The 20,673-nt window shown below is 47.4% G+C and overlaps 2 protein-coding genes across 3 annotated transcripts in view; one reads left to right on the top strand and one right to left on the bottom strand.

Moving 5' to 3' along the window:
* PGPEP1L (pyroglutamyl-peptidase I like) overlaps positions 1-4,434 on the bottom strand; it is a 38,591-nt gene extending 34,157 nt beyond the window's left edge. Inside the window, exon 1 of one of the 2 annotated variants that reach the window (XM_075345985.1) lies at positions 4,342-4,434. The gene's annotated coding sequence lies outside the window, so the exon portion shown is untranslated. Of the gene's footprint in view, positions 1-577; positions 673-4,341 lie in introns of those variants that run through there. The other variant, XM_075345984.1, reaches the window with a different exon arrangement.
* Positions 665-20,673, top strand: part of LOC142304019 (protein FAM169B-like) — a 50,474-nt gene continuing 30,465 nt past the window's right edge. Inside the window, exon 1 of the mRNA XM_075345983.1 lies at positions 665-737. Within this exon, the coding sequence (XP_075202098.1) occupies positions 692-737 (46 nt within the window). The 5' untranslated portion in view covers positions 665-691. The remainder of the gene's footprint in view (positions 738-20,673) is intronic.

The raw sequence follows: 20,673 nt of genomic DNA, 5'->3' as shown, positions 1-20,673 counted from the left end.
GCCGGGGATCGCCCAGGGGACTAGTCCCTGCGCTCATTAGCATACGATAAAAGATCTTTAGAAATACTTTATAAAGATCTCTTTAGCTATGCTAGTGTATACAGGGACGGTTAGGCAGGAATTAGCAATATGCACCCAGAACTGCTCGTGGTCCTGGGTGCATATTGGACCTGACCCTTTAACCCTTTGTCCTCTTCGTCACAGTCACAAACTTGTATCGTCATTTTTCGTTGGTGATACCCGAAAAAAAGCGCCATGTGCTCGCCGCCATAGTTCTAGGCACGTGCTACAGTATGTGCAGCCTGGACTGTGCCCGGGGCCCGCAGAGGGGGAGGGGATGATGGGGACAGCAGCTACAGGGAAAAAGAAAAACAATGCAAATTGTGCCGTTAGAGGAGCGCCCGCTGTGGAGCCGCCCGCTGTGGAGCCGCCCGCTGTGGAGCCGCCCGCTGTGGAGCCGCCCGCTGTGGAGCCGCCCGCTGTGCTGACTACAACCACCAGCAGGCACGGCTGTGCGCACAGAGAGGGGGCTGTTGCTCTCTGGAGCCCCTGCGTGCCCTCCTCGCTCCCCCCGTACCTCTCATTGCAGGCCGCGTACTGCGCAGTCTCCTCACCAGGGGTCAGCCTATGGCAGCAGCTGCTGAGGGGGGCGGGGCGAGGGCGGATCCCGGGGGCGGGGCCGCAGGATGTTATGGAGCAGCCGAGTATGACGAGGGACAGAGCTCTCCGGGCAGGAGGTACAGTGAGGGGACGGCGGGGAGCGCTCCGGCTGCACGGCTATCAGGCCTATGGCTGTGTCTCCTGCCGGCACTTGTAGTACAGACAGCGCACGGTTGTGCAGCACAATCACTGGGTCTGTTATATTCTCCATAGAGCTGCACTCTCCAGCCTGCGGCTCTGCAGCTATTGCAAAACAGCCTCTCCCCGGCCGTGAGGGCATGCTGGGAAGTGTAGGCTGGTGCAGGCTCCTAGCAGTCACTGTTTAGCACGGCCGCTATACTGCTCAGCATTGGTAGAGATGGAGGAATGTTATTACTGCTGGGGTTTATAGTTCTCCTGGTAAATAAAGGAATAATGAAGCTTGCTGCAAGAATTCCTAATTGCTCTACTTCTAAGATCTCTGCTTGTCATCAGTGAACGGAAACCTTTTCCAGCCCCGTTTTACAGGCTCCTTCAATATTTGCCTTGTTATTTTCTATGGCTGGCCAGTCTGCATTTCATTTCCTCTATTATAAATCTCCCTATCTTTTCAGTAGCAGTTCTTTTGGGTAGGGGGCTGTGCACCGCTGAGACTAGACAACACGGACTGACTGGGGCTCCAGTGCGCTACTGTATAAGGCTAGGTTCACACTTCCGTCAATTTGTATCAGTCACAATCCGCGGCTCTGGTAAACAACGGAATGTGTTTGGCGGATTCTGTTGTGTCCCATAGACTTGTATTCGTGGCGGATTGCGACTGATTACCTTGCGTTGCATCCGCTGCGCGGCGCATCAGTCGTCTTTGGACTGACCGCCGGGCGGAAACAACGCAGAATGTAACAGGTTTTTTTGGGCCGTCAAAATTAACGCACTGCGCAGGAATCCGTCGCCATCCGTCAAGCTTGTAATGGATGTCTATGGTGCTGGATTCCGTCGTAATCCGTCTTACGACGGAATCAAGCGCTGGCTTCCGTCATGCTCTACTGAGCATGCCCAGCATGTTTGGCACACCCACTGGGCTATCCCAAACACAAAAGGATCACGACGGATCCGTAAAAAAAGTACGCACAGCGGATGTAACGGACGCGGCGGGTCAGTTTTTTCACAGGATTCCTGTGAACTGAATCCTGTGAAAAACACATCTGTTGCGTCAGTTGCCATCATAAAAACGACGGATCCGTCGCTGATGCATTTAAACATTTGAAACAACGGAAATGTGAACCTAGCCTAATAGGAATGAATGTGGCCGTGTGATGCCCGACAAGACGCCAGGAATCCGGCAGTCGTCCACAAGTGACGTGTTTTCAGCTACAAAATAAAAATCCGTTTTTTGTGGCCGACCTGCTGGGGATTCTGATTTTAGATGTTGCAAATGGTGAAATCTACAATGAAAATCCACAGCATATACTGACACAATGCACATTTAAAGTGGTCGTCCTGTCTACAATGACAAGTCTGCAGTCCCTCTGTGTGTTTGCAGATTGTGAATCCTTACATCGCTCGCACTGTGTGCTATGAGGATTCTCTGGTGTCACAGCTGGGAACGGCGGTCACGTGGCCACAAGTATACGATATACAGACTCCCAGCCAGAATCCGACTAGATGGGTGCGGCCTCACTCAATACACTTGCATTGAGTGCAGCGGAAACAGTCTAGTCGGATTCTTTTCGTTCCTGGCTCCAACAATAAAGTGCACAGTGCGAAGAGGAGTCACAAGTCTGTCTGCGGCTGGCAGACAGGAGGACATCGCGATGCTGCATTCAACGGTGACGGGTGAGTATACTTATTCACTGCCCCCAGCACTGATGATGATGCACGGGGGGGCAGTGAATATAGCCGCACATGATCACTCCAGGCTGTAGTTGCCAGGGGCGATCGCGCGGGCCGCCTGTTTATTATGCGCACATCCCCCGCATAACATCCCGCCCACCTGTCAGCACCCGGCTTTAGCACTGAGAGATGATGGGTGTGCATATTAAATGAGCAGGCTCACGTGGTCACAGCAGGCGCTGCTACAGCCTGCTCATGCCACCGATTGCCCGCTCCACCGCAGCACCCTCATTCCCCGCAGCCATGCCCTACATTCAGACTATAAGACGCACCCCCCACTTTCCCCCAACATTTGGAGGGAAAAAAGTGCGTCTTATAGTCCGAAAAATACGGTATTAATATGGCCCAAACAGAGAACGTGCATCCATAACACATTCGCTAGCACAGATAGAAAAAAATGCCAGCACCTTCCCCACCCCCTCTCCCGTACATATAAGATTGTTCATGATATTTCAGAATTGCCAATTTATCCAGGCTTGAAAAGTTAAGCCCACTTTACACACTACAATATATCTTACGATGTGTCGGCGGGGTCACGTCGTAAGTGACGCACATGCGGCATCGTAAGGTACATTGTAGTGTGTAACAGCTACATGCGATTGTGAATGAACGGTAAAACGTTCATCGCACGCACGCCGTTCATTCCTCATGAATTGAACGTCAGGTTGTTCATCGTACCCGGGGTAGCGCACATCGCAGTGTGTGACACCACGGGAACGATGAACAGATCTTACCTGCGTCCTGCGGCTCCCGGCCAGCAATGTGGAAGGAAGGAGGTGGGCGGGATGTTTACGTCCCGCTCATCTCCGCCCCTCCGCTTCTATTGGCCGCCTGCCGCGTGACGTCGATGTGACGCCGAACGTCTCTCCCACTCCAGGAAGTGGATGTTCGCCGCCCACATCGAGATCGTATGGACGGGTAAGTACGTGTCACAAGGGTTAATCGTTTGTGTGGCACGTTCAACAAATTGAACGTGCCGCACATATGATGGGGGCGTTGCAAATCGCATACGATATCGTATGCAGAATCGTAACATGTAAAGCAGGCTTTAGAATCCAAAATAGCAGAGAATGTAAATACAGTACTGCCTTGCGAAAGTATAACCGCCGACCCTTCCCAAACTTGGCTTTTTACCTATTTTGTTACATTATAACCTGTGTTGTAAGTATTTTTGTAATCCAACTTGTGTGTGATGCATCAGCACTAAATAGTCTAACTTAGGGAAGTGAAGTGAGAAAAATATAGGCAAAAATTAAGTTATTTGGATAAAATAAATAAAAATTACCATGTGCATATTAGCACCCCTTTTGTTATGAGGCCCCTAAAAAATTCTGGTGCAAGCAATTACCTTTATGAGTCGCATGCTTAGTGAAAGGAAGTTCACCTTAGGCTGCGCGCACATCAGCGTTATTCTGCCGCTATGCCGGATCCGTCAGAGATGCGGTACAGTTCAATACAGTGGAATCGCGGCAAGATAAGGTCACGTGAGCTTATCTTGCCGCGATTCCATTGAACTGTATTGGCATTGCGGCAGAATAACGCTGATGTGAAGCCCGCCTTAGTGAAAGGTGTCAGTATTATATACACACCTGAAAGGCCATAAAGGCTGCCACACCATTAAGCAAGTGGCACCGCTAACCAAACACCATGAAGACCAAGGAGATCTCCAAACAGATCAGAGACAAAGTTGATGATCTCCCGGAGCACTATAAAATCCATTATCATCAAATGGGAGAGAACTAAGGTGGAAAAAAAGCGCAATAATGTTTTAACTGAAAGCAAGGGGTGAGGGAAATGGGGGTGCCTCCTCACCTGGGGTGGTAGTGTGTGTCACAACCACTGATGTGCATGAACAGGTTGCTGTAGATCCACGGGTGTCCAACACCAAGTTGAAGATATATAAGAGAATATGCGGTTCCTCTGCACTGTAGTGGAAAACCGGGTAAATGAGTAAACAATGGTTAATCCTGAGGAGGAGGCAGGATTGCCTTGAAACACATACATATAAACCATTTTACCCTCCCTTGGACTCATTTGCCCTGTTTTTCACGGCAGCGCAGAGAAACCACATATTTTCTTAAATATATTATTGTCCAATGGAAAGAGCATGGTACCAGAACTCAGCTGTTGAGAGATGGCCGCCCACTAAAGCTCTCAGCTCGGGCAAGGAGGGCATTAATCAGAGAGTATTCAATACGGACTGCACTCTAACTACTATCACCACCAAAAGAAACAACAATTTACTCAGCCTGGGTAGTGTACAACTAATAAAACTTAGCTTTTAATTAATCGGTTAAAAAAGCCATATTAAAAACACACACAACCTGAAAGACAGACAAAAATATCACTCAATAAAGCTGTTATTCAGTATAACACAAACGCCAATACCTATGGGATAAACAATAATTGAAATGACAGTGGGTCTATAATTAGGTTTGGCAAGTCCACTGCCCAAATTAGTAAAATGAACAATGGAAAATTGGAACAATCTCATTGGTATACAGCAGGGGTGGGCAATTAATTTTCCCATGGGGCCGCATGAGAAATTGGGATTGGTTTAGAGGGCCGGACTAATATAATTAACTCGGTTCTACCCAATATATTACATCACTACACCCCCTCCTTATACTACACCTGTAATAAACTACACCACTACACCCCTATATACTACACCCCCCATATACACCTGTATTATACTACACTCCCTCCATATACCTGTAATATACTACACCCCCATATACACCTGTATTATACTACACCACTATATAATACACCTCCGATATACATCATTACACCCCTATATACTACACCTGTAATATACTACATCACTACACCCCATATACTACACCTGTAATATAGTACACCCCCATATAGCACACCTGTAATATACTACAACTCCATATAGTACACCTGTAATATACTACATCACTACACCCCTATATACACCTGTAATATACTACATCACTACACCCCATATACTACACCTGTAATATACTACACCTCCATATAGCACACCTGTAATATACTACACCTCCATATAGCACACCTGTAATATACTACACCTCCATATAGCACACCTGTAATATACTACACCTCCATATAGCACACCTGTAATATACTACATCACTACACCCCTATACTACACCTGTAATATACTACATCACTACACCCCTATACTACACCTGTAATATACTACACCTCCATATAGCACACCTGTAATATACTACATCACTACACCCCTATACTACACCTGTAATATACTACACCTCCATATAGCACACCTGTAATATACTACATCACTACACCCCATATACTACACCTGTAATATAGTACACCCCCATATAGCACACCTGTAATATACTACAACTCCATATAGTACACCTGTAATATACTACATCACTACACCCCTATATACACCTGTAATATACTACATCACTACACCCCTATATACACCTGTAATATACACCTCCATATAGCACACCTGTAATATACTGCACCTCCATATAGTACACCTGTAATATACTACCCCTCCATATAGCACACCTGTAATATACTACACCTCCATATAGTACACCTGTAATATACTACCCCTCCATATAGCACACCTGTAATATACTACCCCTCCATATAGCACACCTGTAATATACTACACCTCCATATAGTACACCTGTAATATACTACCCCTCCATATAGCACACCTGTAATATACTACACCTCTATATAGTACACCTGTATTATACTACACCCCCATATGTCACACACCCTGCTCCCCATACAGCCTGCACCCCCATATCACACACACTACACCCCCGTATGTCACACACCCTGCCCACATATTTCACCCTGCCTGTACCCCAACTTACCCCTCTCAAACACTCTGCACCCCTTCACATCCTTCTGTCAGTTTGCAGCTCTCATATGCCACTCACCCTGCAACTCCATCTTCCCTCATATGCCACTCACCCTGCAGCTCCATCTTCCCACATATGCCACTCACCCTGCAGCTCCATCTTCCCACATATGCCACTCACCCTGCAGCTCCATCTTCCCACATATGCCACTCACCCTGCAGCTCCATCTTCCCACATATGCCACTCACCCTGCAGCTCCATCTTCCCTCATATGCCACTCACCCTGCAACTCCATCTTCCCTCATATGCCACTCACCCTGCAACTCCATCTTCCCTCATATGCCACTCACCCTGCAACTCCATCTTCCCTCATATGCCACTCACCCTGCAGCTCCATCTTCCCTCATATGCCACTCACCCTGCAGCTCCATCTTCCCACATATGCCACTCACCCTGCAACTCCATCTTCCCACATATGCCACTCACCCTGCAACTCCATCTTCCCACATATGCCACTCACCCTGCAACTCCATCTTCCCACATATGCCACTCACCCTGCAGCTCCATGTTCCCACATATGCACTCACCCTGCAGCTCCATGTTCCCACATATGCCACTCACCCTGCAACTCCATCTTCCCACATATGCCACTCACCCTGCAGCTCCATCTTCCCACATATGCACTCACCCTGCAGCTCCATGTTCCCACATATGCCACTCACCCTGCAACTCCATCTTCCCTCATATGCCACTCACCCTGCAACTCCATCTTCCCTCATATGCCACTCACCCTGCAACTCCATCTTCCCACATATGCCACTCACCCTGCAGCTCCATCTTCCCACATATGCCACTCACCCTGCAACTCCATCTTCCCACATATGCCACTCACCCTGCAGCTCCATGTTCCCACATATGCCACTCACCCTGCAGCTCCATGTTCCCACATATGCACTCACCCTGCAGCTCCATGTTCCCACATATGCACTCACCCTGCAGCTCCATGTTCCCACATATGCACTCACCCTGCAGCTCCATGTTCCCACATATGCACTCACCCTGCAGCTCCATGTTCCCACATATGCCAATTACCCTGCAGCTCCATGTTCCCACATATGCACTCACCCTGCAGCTCCATGTTCCCACATATGCACTCACCCTGCAGCTCCATGTTCACACATATGCCACTCACCCTGCAGCTCCATGTTCCCACATATGCACTCACCCTGCAGCTCCATGTTCACACATATGCACTCACCCTGCAGCTCCATGTTCCCACATATGCCACTCACCCTGCAGCTCCATCTTCCCACATATGCCACTCACCCTGCAGCTCCATCTTCCCACATATGCCACTCACCCTGCAGCTCCATCTTCCCACATATGCCACTCACCCTGCAGCTCCATCTTCCCACATATGCCACTCACCCTGCAGCTCCATCTTCCCACATATGCCACTCACCCTGCAGCTCCATCTTCCCTCATATGCCACTCACCCTGCAACTCCATCTTCCCTCATATGCCACTCACCCTGCAACTCCATCTTCCCTCATATGCCACTCACCCTGCAACTCCATCTTCCCTCATATGCCACTCACCCTGCAACTCCATCTTCCCTCATATGCCACTCACCCTGCAGCTCCATCTTCCCTCATATGCCACTCACCCTGCAGCTCCATCTTCCCACATATGCCACTCACCCTGCAACTCCATCTTCCCACATATGCCACTCACCCTGCAACTCCATCTTCCCACATATGCCACTCACCCTGCAGCTCCATGTTCCCACATATGCACTCACCCTGCAGCTCCATGTTCCCACATATGCCACTCACCCTGCAACTCCATCTTCCCTCATATGCCACTCACCCTGCAACTCCATCTTCCCTCATATGCCACTCACCCTGCAGCTCCATGTTCCCACATATGCACTCACCCTGCAGCTCCATGTTCCCACATATGCACTCACCCTGCAGCTCCATGTTCCCACATATGCCACTCACCCTGCAGCTCCATGTTCCCACATATGCCACTCACCCTGCAGCTCCATCTTCCCACATATGCACTCACCCTGCAGCTCCATGTTCCCACATATGCACTCACCCTGCAGCTCCATCTTCCCACATATGCCACTCACCCTGCAGCTCCATGTTCCCACATATGCCACTCACCCTGCAGCTCCATCTTCCCACATATGCCACTCACCCTGCAGCTCCATGTTCCCACATATGCACTCACCCTGCAGCTCCATCTTCCCACATATGCCACTCACCCTGCAGCTCCATGTTCCCACATATGCCACTCACCCTGCAGCTCCATCTTCCCACATATGCACTCACCCTGCAGCTCCATGTTCCCACATATGCACTCACCCTGCAGCTCCATGTTCCCACATATGCACTCACCCTGCAGCTCCATGTTCCCACATATGCACTCACCCTGCAGCTCCATGTTCCCACATATGCACTCACCCTGCAGCTCCATGTTCACACATATGCACTCACCCTGCAGCTCCATGTTCACACATATGCACTCACCCTGCAGCTCCATGTTCACACATATGCACTCACCCTGCAGCTCCATGTTCACACATATGCACTCACCCTGCAGCTCCATGTTCACACATATGCACTCACCCTGCAGCTCCATGTTCACACATATGCACTCACCCTGCAGCTCCATGTTCACACATATGCACTCACCCTGCAGCTCCATGTTCACACATATGCACTCACCCTGCAGCTCCATGTTCACACATATGCCACTCACCCTGCAGCTCCATGTTCCCACATATGCACTCACCCTGCAGCTCCATGTTCACACATATGCACTCACCCTGCAGCTCCATGTTCACACATATGCACTCACCCTGCAGCTCCATGTTCACACATATGCACTCACCCCGCAGCTCCATGTTCACACATATGCACTCACCCTGCAGCTCCATGTTCCCACATATGCACTCACCCTGCAGCTCCATGTTCACACATATGCACTCACCCTGCAGCTCCATGTTCACACATATGCACTCACCCTGCAGCTCCATGTTCACACATATGCCACTCACCCTGCAGCTCCATGTTCACACATATGCACTCACCCTGCAGCTCCATGTTCACACATATGCACTCACCCTGCAGCTCCATGTTCCCACATATGCCAATCACCCTGCAACTCCATCTTCCCACATATGCACTCACCCTGCAGCTCCATGTTCACACATATGCACTCACCCTGCAGCTCCATGTTCCCACATATGCACTCACCCTGCAGCTCCATGTTCCCACATATGCCAATCACCCTGCAACTCCATCTTCCCACATATGCACTCACCCTGCAGCTCCATGTTCACACATATGCCACTCACCCTGCAGCTCCATGTTCACACATATGCACTCACCCTGCAGCTCCATGTTCACACATATGCACTCACCCTGCAGCTCCATCTTCCCTCATATGCACTCACCCTGCAGCCCCCCTCCCCCTCATGTCCCCTCTTTTCTTATTACCAGTCATCATGTGTCCACATCTCCTTCAGGATTCTGTATCTTGCTTTCTGCCCGGCATCCTGTGTCTCCTCCCACACAGTCACATGGGCGTGACATCATCGCAGGTCCTACAGTGCAGGATGAATTATTCCGTCTGCTGTGCTGCTCCTTCTCCTGCCCGGCGGGAACTTTTGAAATGACACACGCAGCGCAGCACTGACAACGTCAGAGCGCGCGCGTGTGTCACTGACAATTAGTGCCGGCAGGGAACAGAGGAAAGACTCCTGCGTTCCGCTGCCTGCACTGACTGTGCGGAGTGCGGACCTGCACAGGATCTCTCCTTGCTCGGCACGCTGCAGCCCGGCTCCACTGCACCGGCTGAAGACGGGCGGGCCGGTCACAGAGAGCAGGCGGGCCGGATGTGGCCCGCGGGCCGCCCCTTGCCCAGGTCTGGTATACAGGCATTGTGTAGATGTCCCTTGTGAAGGGATCCATCCCTTTAAATTCAGGAAAATGAGGGGGGCTAGTGATGAATGCGTCACAATACCTTCTTGACGGAGCACCATGCTGAAGAGGTTCCCTGAAAGACGCTACCTATGCGTTTCGTCTAATGCTCATCAGGGGAGGAAGGAAATTCAGCCAGTCCCTTGCATGAATGCTGCAGGTGCAGCCATTGCCATCATATTGCCTGACTGGCTGAATTCCCTAACTCCCCTGATGAGCATTAGATGAAACGCGTGGGTAGCATCTTTCAGGGAACCTCTTCAGCATGGTGGTCCGTCGAGAGGTTATTGTGTGGCATCATTACTAGCACCCCTCATTTTCCTGAATTTAAAGGAACGGATGCCTTCATATGGGACGTCTACACAATGCCTGTATACCGATGAGATTGTTCCAATTTTCCATTGTTCATTTTCTAATTTGGGCAGTGGACTTGCCAAACCTAATTATAGACCCACTGTCATTTCAATTTTGATGAGTGATTATTGTTTATCCCATAGGTATTGGCGTTTGTGTTATACTGAAAAACAGCTCTATTGAGTGATATTTTTGTCTGTCTTTCATGTTGCGTGTGTTTTTAATATGGCTTTTTTAACCGATTAATTGAAAGCTAAGTTTTAATAGTTATACACTACCCAGGCTGAGTAAATCATTACTCAGAGAGGGAGCACAGAGACCAAAGGTAACCCTGAAAGAGCTGCAGAGTTCCCAAGCAGAGACAGAAGTATCTGTCCATACGGCCACAATAAGTCGTACACTCCATACAGCTGGGCTTATTAGAAGAGTGGCCAGAAAAAAAGCCTTTATTTACAGACAGATACTGGAAGGCTCATTTTGATTTTGCCAAAAGATGTGGGAGACTCCCTAAATGTATGGAGCAGGGTACAAGGGTCACATGATACCAAAATTGCACTTTTTTGCCACCAAAGTAAATTCTATGTCTGGTGCCAAACCAACACAGTTCATCACCCCAAGAACACGATCCCCACAGTGAAACATGGTGGTGGCAGCATCATGCTGTGGGGATGTTTTTCGGCGACAGGGAAAACTATCCGAGTTGAGGGGAAGATGGTTGGTGAGAAATACAGGAATATTCTGGAGCAAACCTGTTTCAGTTTGTCAGTGATTTGAGACTGGGACGGAGATTCACCTTCCAACAAGACAATGACCCAAAGCATACTGCTAAGGCCGCTTTCACACTTGCGTTGAGCGGCATCCGTTGCATTGCGTTGTGTGACGGATGCAATGGATGCATTGCATATAGTGGCGCAACGGATTGTACAAAATAACGCAATCCGTTATAGTTTTTTTTCCTTGACTTTACACATCTGAGCATGCGCAGGTAGCACCATAGGTGTCCATTATAAAAACAACAGACACCGACGGAATCCTGCAGGTTGCGTTTTTTTGACACTCCACCAAGCGCAGAAAAACGCTACATGCAGCGTTCCATCAGCCAGGCGGATGCAACGCAGCGTCGGCTGACGGATGCAACGCAAGGCCATCCATTGCTATCCGTAGCTAATAGAAGTCTATGAAGAAGAAAACGGTTTCCTGCAACGGTTACCGTAATTCCTCAAGGCGGCGGATAGCAACGGATGCCGTTCAACACAAGTCTGAAAGCGGCCTAAAGCAACACTCGAGGGGTTTAAAGAGAAACATGTTAATGTATTGGAGTAGCCTAGTCCAAGCCCAGACCTTAATCCAATTGGGAATTTGTGGTCAGACTTGAAGATTGCTGTTCACCAGAGGAAACCATCTAACTTGAAGGAGCTGGAGGAATTTTGCTTTAAGAAATGTGCAAAAACTCCACTTGGTAAGATGTAGAAAGCTCCTAGGGATTTATCAAAAGTGACTTGCAGTTGTAATTGCTGTAAAAGGTGGCTCTACAAAGTACTGACTTTATGGGGGTGAATAGTTATGCACACTGATGTTTTTGGTTATTTTGTCATATTTGCTTCACAATAAAATGAAAAACAAATGTTGATAGTTGTAGGCATATGTTTAGCATGAACTGATGCATACCCTCAAAAAAAAAAACAACAGTGAAATTCCAGGTTGTGAAGTAGCAAAATACAAAAAAATGCCAAGGTGAGGGTGGGGGGAATACTTTTGCAAGGCATTGTATGTACAAACGAAGAGAAGAACAAGGAAAGCCTTAGGCTACTTTCACACATCCGTTTTTTTGCTCTGCGGCACAATACGACGCTCTACAGAAAAACCGCAACCGTTTTTTTTGCCGCCGGTTGCGTTTTTTTTTTGCATAGACTTACATTAGTGCTGTATTGTGCCGCATGGGCTTGCGTTCGGTCCGGTTTTTGCCGCATGCGGAAGATTTAGCCGATGCCGCAGCCGGATGGAACGTTGCCTGCAACGTTTTTTGCTCCGGCAAAAAAAATGCATCGCGCCGCATCCGGCCGCTGCTGCGCTTTTTTCAATGCATGCCTATGGACGCCAGATGCGGCGTGATGCGGAAAAAAACGCATCCGGCCGCCGCATGCGGTTTCTTCCACTGCGCATGCTCAGTAGCATGCCGCAACCGGAAAAAAAAACGGACCGGTCGCATGTAAAAACTTATGCAAAGGATGCCGTGTTTTCGCCGCATCCGTTGCATAGGTTTCACAGCCGGATTGAGCCGCACGGCTCAAACCGGATGTGTGAAAGTAGCCTTAGAGAAACGGGACAAAGGTGAGCTTTTCATTTAGGCCTGTCGGCAACTTATCACGATCCACCGACATTCATATTAGGCTAATATCTTGTCGCCTCCTCTGATGCCACGGTAGATTCTGTCAATAACTCATATTTTTAATCCTTGAGGATCACAGCCATGAAAGGCTTAAAATGTCTCGGTATAGTTTTCAATTACGAACGTTTGTCACATCCTTTGCTGCCAGAATATCTCTGACATGCTCCCTTATACTTATTCCAATTCACGTGAACGTAAACCAATATCAGTTTTAGAACAGGACATGTTGCATTGTATACATGTGTAGATGTATTCATTAACGTTATACTTTATTATTTCATTAGATGAGAATGATGTTGATCTCGATACATTAGTACCACGGGGGTAACAGCCTCGCTTGGGTCCTTTAGTTTTGAATGGCATATAAATCTGGCAACATAATGGCTTCTTAACAGGTGGTCTTCTAAATTTGTACTCCTTGGTTGCATTCTCGAGTTCTTTGGTAGATAAGCAGCCAATACATTATCCATTTTTAATACAAAATCAATGCTTTGCTAAAATTCTACAGACATTGTCCCAATGAAAAGTAGAAGTAGATATAAATATGGTCTGGTTATTATCTACTGTTGATCGCCTTTAGGCTTTTGCTCTTCTGTAACCATTTTTAATGCATCAACCACTGTATTCCCGACCTAAACCTGTTTTTGAGAATAGCTTGCTTGTTGTTCAAACCTGTCAGTGGAACAAATACTTTATGTCCTTAGAAATTGGCCAACTGGGATGGCTAACAGAGGATATATGAGCTGATGAGGCATGGAGCAAGGAAATGACAGATATCTCCTTGTGATGTAGATCAGTCCATATTAATCCATCTTCCTCAACATCCAATTGTATGTCCAAAAAAAAAACAATTTTGATTCTATGCCATTTATAAGATACTCTAAGATTGAAAGGATAGTCGTTAAGAATTTGCATAAATTCCATTAATTGAATTTCTGTACCCTGTCAAATCATTAGGACATAATCTACATACTGAAAGGAGCACTATACATTGGCAGAGGCATGTGCCCCGCCCTTGGAAAATCTGCCTCTCCCAAAAATCTAGAAACAGATTTGTGGATGGCAGGGCACACGCTGTGCACATGGCAGTGACCGGTCTCTGCAAATAAAATCAGTCCTTATAAACGAAAAAAATGTGTGTACAGACAAAATCCAACAACTCTAATATAAATTCACATAAATGGCCATCCCAGTTGGTTATCTCCAGTGAAAAATGAACTGTTCTGAGCCATCTTCATATTTTCTAAATGTGTTAACTGACTCTATGTCCATTGTAAGGCCGGGGCCACACGGGGACTACTGTGATCCTCGCATGACACTCGACTCACGCTGGCAGCGACGTTGGGACTGGACTATCACAGGAAGGGGCTGCAGCGGAGTAGGTTGAGCCTCCGTTACCATAGGAACCGGTAGCGTCCCACCGTCGGGCGACAAACTCTTAGTAATTTTAGTAACGTTTAAGTGAAGTGCCTCCCCTGTGAGGGATGGGACCTGTTAATAAAAATGCATAATGTTAAAATGTTATTTTTCTCTACAGTTCAAAAACAAAAATAAACCTCTGGTGTCCTGTAGCTCGGGCATGAGCTATGTATAACCAAGGGGGAATGTGACACCCTGGCCTATCAGGTCGTCACAGGGTATTGTGCAATCTGCCCTTCTGCACAGTATCCGCATCCTCCTTGCTTACGGATCCTGGTCCTTTGGTGTTCCTAACAGCTTAGCCAATCAAAACCCTAGAAACACTTTATACGGAACCCATCAGACACTTCATTGGGGGGGCATGAAGGGAATAGGGCCGCCCAGATGTGTGGTTCGTAGGGGAAGGTGAGAGAAGTGAAACAGGAGTGGAAGGAGGAGGTGGTGTGAAAGTGACCCTCTGAGAGGGAGAGGGCACTGGTTCGGAGCAGGGCTCCTGGAGTTACTAGGTGGCAGACGTTGGTCTGGGCCTGGTAGGAGCCGGAACCCCGGTCTCGGGACGGTGTCAAGGAGCACGGTCTGCCAAGGAGGGCAGCCGGCGGCCTTGAGCTATCACCGGGCAGGGGTCAGGGCACAACGGGGTACGTGGACCCTAGGCCGGGAAGTAGCTTCATGCGTCCTGGTAATTCACCCGACGGGGGTGAAGACTTCAAGATTCATCCCCAACCCGCTCCAAAATCGTGGTACTAGCGCACCGATGGGATAGGACTTTCCCAAATACAGTCCAAAGAAATCCTACATGTAAACCCTGAGAGCAAGCTCACTCCGTTAGCCATACGGGTGAGCGGGACCTGAAAAGTTCCAAATTTGAGGGTCCAACTTGAGAAAAGGTGCCACGGGAAAAAGGCCACAGATTAACAGCAACACCAAGGGCATGGATCCCAGCGTGCTCCATCCAAGCTGCAGTGGTGCTCAGAATTCTGGTTTACAAGCTGTCGGTGTTATTATTCCTGGATTGAGTGAGTACACTGAAATGCCCCCTTTTTCTCTACCTCAACGGCACTTCCATCTCCAACATCCCAACGGGCCCCGGGGCACAAACCCCCTACCCACAGAGGGGTTAAACACTTTGCTGCTATACCACCACCACCGGGCTCCACCTCACCAACAGCAGCGGTGGTACACCATCTTACCACGCACCGTGGGTGGCGTCACGAACTTTCCAAATCCCCCCTGTACATACTTCCCCCTCTCTTCTTTTAATTCGAGTGTCCGTTCCGCGCGGACCCCCCGGATCCGGAGACCCCTCGAGCCACCGCGGCTCCGGATTCAAGCGGCTCGGCCGCTGACGTGGGGGCGGTACAGTGCGATCGGACCACAGCTGTGGTGAGCGGGCCGGCGCTGAGGAGGGGAGGGCCGGCGCTGAGTAGGAGAGGGAGGGATTTATCTCCCTCTCTCCTCCGTTGCCGGCTATTGCCATTCTCGCTCTGCACTCGCATTACACCGGTGTAATGCGAGTACAGTGTGATGTTTCTCTCATCCCATATGCTTGAATGGGTGCGAGAGAAAGAGGATCGCATTCCACCCACAGCATGCTGCGATTGTTTTCTCGGTCCGATTAGGTCTGAGAAAATAATCGCTCATCGGTGCTGTCACATAGAGTAATATTGATCCGAGTGGAATGTGATGTTTTATCGCATTCCACTCACGCCGATTTTCATGCCGTGTGTCTTAGGCCTAATAAAGATCATATTGGTTTAAAGAAAGATTCGATCAGTTTTGCTGAGTACATTCAGAGTGTCTCTGACATAGGAGTGGTTTCAGTTAATGGTTGATATTCTTTTATACTGAATCACAAAGCCCTCCCATGCCAGAAACAATGGAACGTCCTGGTGGGTCCACAGAGTCCTTGCGAATCTTTGGGAGCAAATAAAATTTCATTTTTCAATATTTCATCATTAAACCATCAAAGAATTTCTTAGGAATAATGCCTGAATTCATGGATATATGGGATTATTATCTGAATTACCATAGATGTGATTTATGTTTACCCTGTATCTCTTTCCTCCTTATTAGAGCATTAGAATATGTACTTGTGTATACCTATTTAATATTTCTTCAATAAAAATTATTCTTTTAAATTATCTTTGGTGGTTTGTAGCTAATCCATGCAGGGTCACTTTGGGTAGTCATGTGTTGGCTACATAACATTACATTTAAGTTTCGTAGACATGAAGTGTCACACGAGTGTATTACAGCGCCATGTAGGATCACATATTTATTGCCAGTGACAAGATCTAAATATACAGCTCATGCGCAGAGACATGATACAGACATGTGAATGAGCCCTAATTTTGGCTCAGACTCTTGACAGCTGCTGAGAAATGTGTCACCTATGACATCAAAATACAAACATGGCACATTATGCATCTGCCCCCTCACCACTGACTGACGAGCGATGTGTAAGCAGATACACAGCGGCCATCGGTGAATGAGTGGGTGGAGAGCACTACCAGAAATAAAGGGACGCATCATGTATGCAAGTGTGCTTTTTCTGTGTTAGGTGCTATTAAAGGGAACCTGTCAAGTCCTGTATGCACCCAGTACCATGAGCAGTTCTGGGTGCATTTTGCTAATCCCTGCCTCACCGTCCCTGTATCTAGTAGCATGTTCCAGCCTATAGTAGCTTAGATAAAGGGCGTGGGCGTGCTAACATGCTAATGAATGCGCAGCATCAGAGGTATGGTCACTCTCATCTCTGCTGTCACTGCTGGTTTTCAGCTCAGTGCAAATAATCAGAAGTCCCTGGACATACAGTCATGCACACTACACCAGTTTGAAGCCAGGACGTGTATACTTTGCTTCATAGTGTGCATGGCCTTCTGATCATGCACACTGAGCCAAAGTCCAGCGTCAGTTATGGTGGCAGCGCAGAGGTGAGTGACCATGGCTCTGACACTGCGCATTCATTAGCATGTTAGCACGCCCACAAGGGTGTGCTTACATGCTAAGGAGCTGACTAGCCAAGGGAACTAACTCCCTTGCAACAAGTCCCTGGCCTCATTAGCATATCATAAAGGATCTTTAGAAATACTTTTTCTAAAGATCTTTTTATCTATGCTACTAGATGCAGGGACAGTTAAGGCCTCTTTACATGCTACGATATATCTAACGATATGTCACCGGGGTCACGTCGTTAGTGACGCACATCCGGCCTCGTTTGACATATCGTAGCGTGTAACACAAATGAGCGACTGTGAACGAGCAAAAATACTCACCTTATCGTTGCTCGTTGACACGTCGCTCATTTTAAAAAAAATCGAACGTCCGGTTGTTCATTGTTCCCGAGGCAGCACACATCGCTCCGTGTGACACCTCGGGAACGATGAACTGCAGCTTACCTGCGTCCCGCCGGCAATACGGAAGGAAGGAGGTGGGCGGGATGTTTACGTCCCGCTCATCTCCGCCCCTCCGCTTCTATTGACCGGCCGCTGTGTGACGTCGCTGTGACGCCGAACGTCCCTCCCTTTTGAGGAAGAGGATGTTCGCCGCCCACAGCGAGGTCGTTCGGGAGGTAAGTGCGTGTGACGGGGGTTACTCACTTTGTGCAACATGGACAACAAATTGCCCGTGCCGCACAAACGATGGGGGCAGGTGCGATCGCACATGAAATCGACGCATGTAAAGAAGCCTTTAGGCAGGGATCATCAATATGCACCCAGAACTGCCCGTGGTTCTGGGTACATATTGCATCTGACAGGTTCCCTTTAACCAATCATCAAAAATTTTTACCATTTACTTTTATAGTAGACTACATACCACAATCAGTTTTTGATGTTGCAGAATTTTTTCACCTATTATGTAAATTGAGTTACATGCGTTATTACTTTTTTTACTTTACTTTTTTTGTCTGTTTTTGATTTTTTTATGCTTTAAATAAAGTAGTTTTGTATTTGATACATCCTGGTATTTGGCGTTCACAAAGCTTTATTGATACAGTCATGGGTGCATTAGATGCATTTTTAGTGCGTTTCTGCAATGGAAACACACTAAAAAAAATGCACATGCATTTTTTTACCTGCATATTCTGCACATCTAATGCAATTTTATGGGGAGAATCTGCACATAAAACTCAGCGTACAAGAGAAGTTGACATGTTGCAGATTTAAAATGGTCAGTTTACGCTGCACAAAAAAAAACAACCACTCAGTGGCCATGAATTTTCTGTGAATCTCAACCACTTTTCTGGAACTGTAGGATATTGCATTTTTGATGAAGTGAAAGTATGCAGTGTGAAAAACTTGCCAAAAACTCATCATGGGCGCAGAGCCTAAAGGCCCCGTTACACGCAACAACGTATCTAACGATATATCGCCGGGGTCACGGATTCCGTGACGAACATCCGGCATCGTTAGCGTCGTCGTTGCGTGTGACACCAACGAGCGGCCGTTAACGATGGAAAATACCAAATCGTCCATTGTTGATACGTCGTTCATTTTCAAAAAATCGTTGATTGTTGAGGACGCAGGTTGTTCATCATTCCCGAGGCAGCACACATCGCTATGTGTGACACCTCGGGACCGACGAACTACAGCTTACCTGCGGCCACCGGCAATAAGGAAGGAAGGAGGTGGGCGGGATGTTACGGCGGCTCATCTCCGCCCCTCCGCTTTTATTGGGCGGCCGCTTAGTGACGCTGCTGTGACGCCGCGCGAACCGCCCCCTTAGAAAGGCAGGTAAGTCCGTGTGACGGCTCCTAACAATATTGTGTGCCACGGGCAGCGATTTGCCCGTGACGCACAAACGTCGGGGGCTGGTGCTTTCACCAGCGATATCGCTGCGTGTATAGCCCCCTTTAGGCTACGCTCCCTGAGGAATATTTGGTGACTTTTTTTAATGTTCCAGATTTTCTGCACCTATTAGGTTACTTGCTTTTTTTTCATTGTGTTTTTAATTGCGTATTTTTACCCCATATTTATTAACTCCTTAGTGACGAAGCTAATTTTGATTTTAGTGACCATTCCAAACTTTGGAAATCTGACCATTGTTGGTAATAAGTCTGCAATGCTTCAATGAATCCCAGTGATTCTGAGATTGTTTTTTCTTTTTCTTTTTCAATGACACTTTATATTTTATGTTAGTGGTAAGTTTAGGTCAATACTTTTTGCATTTATTTGTGAAAATATCTGAATTTTGGTGAAAATGTTGCAATTTTCAAACTTTCAATTTTTATATCCGTAAACTATGTTAAAAACCACATCCCTCAAAAACTTCTAAACTGTCAGGCTAAATTTTGAACCCCAAGTGCTACACAGGAATGAATGCAAAATGTAATGAAAATAAAATTAAATTTTTCCTTGAAAATGTTGCTTTAGCATCAATTTTTTCACTTTTACAAGGGATAGTACAAAAAATGGAGTTTCTTCTGAGTGTGCTGATACCCTACATGTAGTCAAAAACCTCGGTTTGGGCAAACTGCAAGGCTCAGAAGAGAAGGAAGACTATTTGGATTTTGGAATACAAATTTGTCTGAAATACTGTAGATTCCGGGCACCATGTTGCATTTGCAGAGCCCTATGGTGCCTAAACAACAGAAACCTCCCCACAAGTGACCCCATTTTGGAAACTAGACCCACCATCAAATTCATTTAGGTAGGGGTGCAGTGAGCATTTTAAAACTATAGGTTCTTCAAAGAACTTCTTAAAATCTGGATGTGAAAACGAAAATTACATTTTTTTTGTCCGCTAAAATGTTGTTTTAGCCTTAAATTTGTAAGGACAAGGCTAGGAACAGTATAGGGGTATTAAGTGAGGGTGAGCTGTGGTCTGCCCTTGTTAGGGCAGAAGCTTGTGGGTGCCAGGTAAAGTGAGTTTCCCTAGGGATGTGTAGGGTCAGTAGTAACATGAAAACGGAAGGACCCACACAGAGGAAACCCTGATGCACCCCAAGCTACCTGATATGGGTGAGATCGTTTCACTTTTACTCTCATCTGAATTATCTGTATATATACTGCCAGTTACTCCACTGAGGACCAGTGTATAATATCTTTATTTGTTATATTGAATTTTTTTGATTATTTTTTTTAGTACTCATTACGTGGACAACTGTCCCCTTGAGTTTAATAATCTACTCAATTATTAT

This window comes from Anomaloglossus baeobatrachus, chromosome 4 (assembly GCF_048569485.1).
Source record: "Anomaloglossus baeobatrachus isolate aAnoBae1 chromosome 4, aAnoBae1.hap1, whole genome shotgun sequence".
NCBI classification, from domain to species: domain Eukaryota; kingdom Metazoa; phylum Chordata; class Amphibia; order Anura; family Aromobatidae; genus Anomaloglossus; species Anomaloglossus baeobatrachus.
Note: the sequence above shows the minus strand (reverse complement) of the source record. Positions and strands in the feature narration are given on the sequence as shown.